This window comes from Monoraphidium neglectum (assembly GCF_000611645.1).
Source record: "Monoraphidium neglectum strain SAG 48.87 unplaced genomic scaffold scaffold03327, whole genome shotgun sequence".
Lineage (NCBI taxonomy): Eukaryota > Viridiplantae > Chlorophyta > Chlorophyceae > Sphaeropleales > Selenastraceae > Monoraphidium > Monoraphidium neglectum.
The window spans coordinates 1-2,740 of NW_014010301.1; the positions used below are offsets into that span (position 1 = coordinate 1).

Genomic DNA, 2,740 nt, shown 5'->3' on the forward strand with positions numbered 1-2,740 from the left:
GACCTGGGGGGAGTTGTGCCTCCAGAGTGCCGCGGCAAGCATATGCTGGGCCTTATCCTGGCGGCGGCATGCAACCTCACACGCTCCACGTGTCCGACCAGCGTTGGAAGCGTGCCGGAGCGCGCGCAATAATGCCATGGCTCCCACCCCTGACGACGGCTTTTCACCCCCGACGGCTGCCAGATCAGGATTCCAAGCAACCCCACCCTGTGACACCTAAAGACGCCCTGCGGCGCTGCACCGCCTGTGCGGTCACCTGGGCTCTGACGCGTCCAGCCAGTTGGTGGCGCCGCTGCTGCGCCCGACCGCCAGCGCCAGCGCGCGCCCATGCGCCTCCACGTACGCCGCCAGCAGCAGCTGCGCAGCGGTGCCCATGCGGCGCGCGACCTCGCCGGCCAGGAAGGGCGGCGGCTGGTCCGGGTCCCCGGACTCGGGCGGGAAGTTCATAGCGAGCTCCTCCATCACGGCGGGAACCGTGGCGGACTCCATGAATAGGCACAGCTTGGTTGATAGCAGCAGTGGGCCTGGGGCCACCGCGCGCGCGCGCCACAGCGTATTATGGGAGAGAGTCGGCGAGGGGCGGTGCACGAGCAGCGCGGACGCACATGCCAAGCAAATCCAAGCGAGCAGCGGGGATGCGGCGGCGGCAACGGGGAGCGCGTACCTGTCTTGAGCTCGCCGCTGCCGGCGCCTGCGCCGCTCCAGGCGCGCGTGCGCGAAGAGGCGCCGCCGGCCTCATGGCCTGAGGGGGGCGCGGCCGCCGCGCCCTCTCGCAGCAGAGACACCGCGTCATCCTGCGGGGCGGTGGCGTGTCAGTGGCCGCCCAACCCAGATATTTGCAGAGCCTGACCTAAGATCATTCTTGCTTTTGACTCTGGTTGTGATTTCAGCTTCCACAAAACTAGCAAAGCAAGCCATGCATGGCGGCGGGCACGAGCAAGACGGCATGATTTGAGAAGATACGCGCCATCAGAGCAGCCAGCTGCGCGGTTCACCAACCGCAACCGGGCAGCGGCTCGCGTGTGTGCGCCCGCCCCGCAGCACCTTGACGCGCCCCAGGGCCATGAAGCCGCCGACCAGCCCCGTCAGCAGCGCCTGCATCTGGCCTGCGGTTACGTCGCCGAGCTGCGGCAGGACGGGGCCCACCAGGGCTGCGTGGCGCTGCTGGTACGCGCGCAGGCCCTGGGCAGAAGGTGCAGGCACAGTGCGCGCTTGAGATTCATGGTTGACAAGGACCAAGACGGCCAGCGCAGATGGGTGCGTGCGATGCAGGCTCAGGGAGTGCGGCCTGTCCCTCACGAGCAGTGCGCCGCAGGTCAAGCCGGGGCGGGCCAGCACACGGCCTGCAACCTGCGTCCCCGGGTCACCTGCAGCATGGCCATGGTGCACCGCTGGATGGCCTCTGAGGTGCACGCAAACGCGTCCGCCAGGGGAGTTGCCGCATCGGCTCCTGTGGGGGTCCAGAAATGTGAACACATGTGAGTGTGTGTGTGTGTGTATGTGTGTGTAAATGTGTGGTGGGGGGATGAGCAGGTGTTTGGGCAAACACCAGCAGCCGCGCATCGTTGACGCTTCCAGAATCACACTGGCACCAGACGCTCGATGCCGTGACTGTGGATCAATTCACCCCTGCAGCTGCGAGCCAACCGAATATCATGCCGACGAGACGCCGCTGCCCGAGCGGACGCCGCCGCCCCGCGCTCACCAGGCTTGTCCGGGCCGTCCCCCAGGCGCGCCAGCAGCGCCTTCACCGCCAGCCCCGCGCGCTCGTCCAGAGCGCCAAACGCCGCCGTCACGTGGCCGCGCACCGCCTGCTCCATCGCCGCGGCCGCCCAGTCGCGCAGGCCGAGCTCGGGAAGCTGCTGTGCCAGCTGGGTGACGTCAGCGGTGACGGTCTCCATGGCCTGGGGGGGGGGGGTTCGGCCGCGCATTGGGGTTGGCAGGCGGCGGCGAGAAGGGGCAGCGTCGGCAGGGTGCCAGGAGGTGGCATGCCCAATGGCGAGCCGAGGTGTGCCAGCTTTAGCTGTAACCGCAGCAATCCAGCTCAGCAAAACGCTTGCGTCCATCCTCTGATAGCGTGCCAGCCAAACCCAGAAGCGAGCGAAGGCAAAGCACACCCAGCGCCGCAAGCCGCGCTGGCGCTGGCCCCGGCACCCCTGCCGCCCGCCGCCCCGCCCACCTCTGCCACGGTGTCGGCGCCCCACTCTGCAGAGAATTGGAGGGCGGCCCCGCTGGGGTCGAGCCCCCCGCCCTCCGCTGCCGCCGCCTCCAGGCACGCGGCGGCCGCCACTGCTGCCTTTGAGTGGTCGTCCACGGCCCGCCTGGGACCAGAAGAGAGGGGCCCCGCGCGTGGGCAAGTGGGCACGGGCGACCTTTGGTCGGTCGGGCACACAGCCACGTTGTGCCCCGGCCGCCTGGGGCCCGAACTGGCGCCAGGAGTCAGCCTGCTGATGCAAGCATGCGGCACCTATCCAGCCGCAGTTGCGCGCGCTGCTGCAATCCTGAATGCACGTGCGTGTGCACACGTGCATTGGATACACACACACACACACACACACACACACACACACACACACACACATACACACACACACACGGATATGTACACATGCACACATAGACACACGCAGAGCCTCATCTTGTCGCCTGATCTGACAAAGCGGCCCCCATGCATCCCACCATGCACCCCCCCCCACCTGATGACCCGGAAGTACTCCCCCACAACGTCCTTGGCCACCTT

At 67.7% G+C, this 2,740-nt stretch overlaps 1 protein-coding gene across 1 annotated transcript in view; it reads right to left on the reverse strand.

The window, feature by feature from the left end:
- Positions 1-252: 252 nt before the first annotated feature.
- The window catches only part of MNEG_12597 (hypothetical protein), a gene marked incomplete at both ends in the record, with an annotated part of 5,857 nt that continues 3,369 nt past the window's right edge, over positions 253-2,740 (reverse strand). The window contains 6 exons of the mRNA XM_014038930.1: positions 253-524; positions 665-794; positions 1,045-1,182; positions 1,368-1,450; positions 1,706-1,904; positions 2,180-2,321. Coding sequence (XP_013894384.1) covers positions 253-524; positions 665-794; positions 1,045-1,182; positions 1,368-1,450; positions 1,706-1,904; positions 2,180-2,321 — 964 coding nt within the window. The remainder of the gene's footprint in view (positions 525-664; positions 795-1,044; positions 1,183-1,367; positions 1,451-1,705; positions 1,905-2,179; positions 2,322-2,740) is intronic.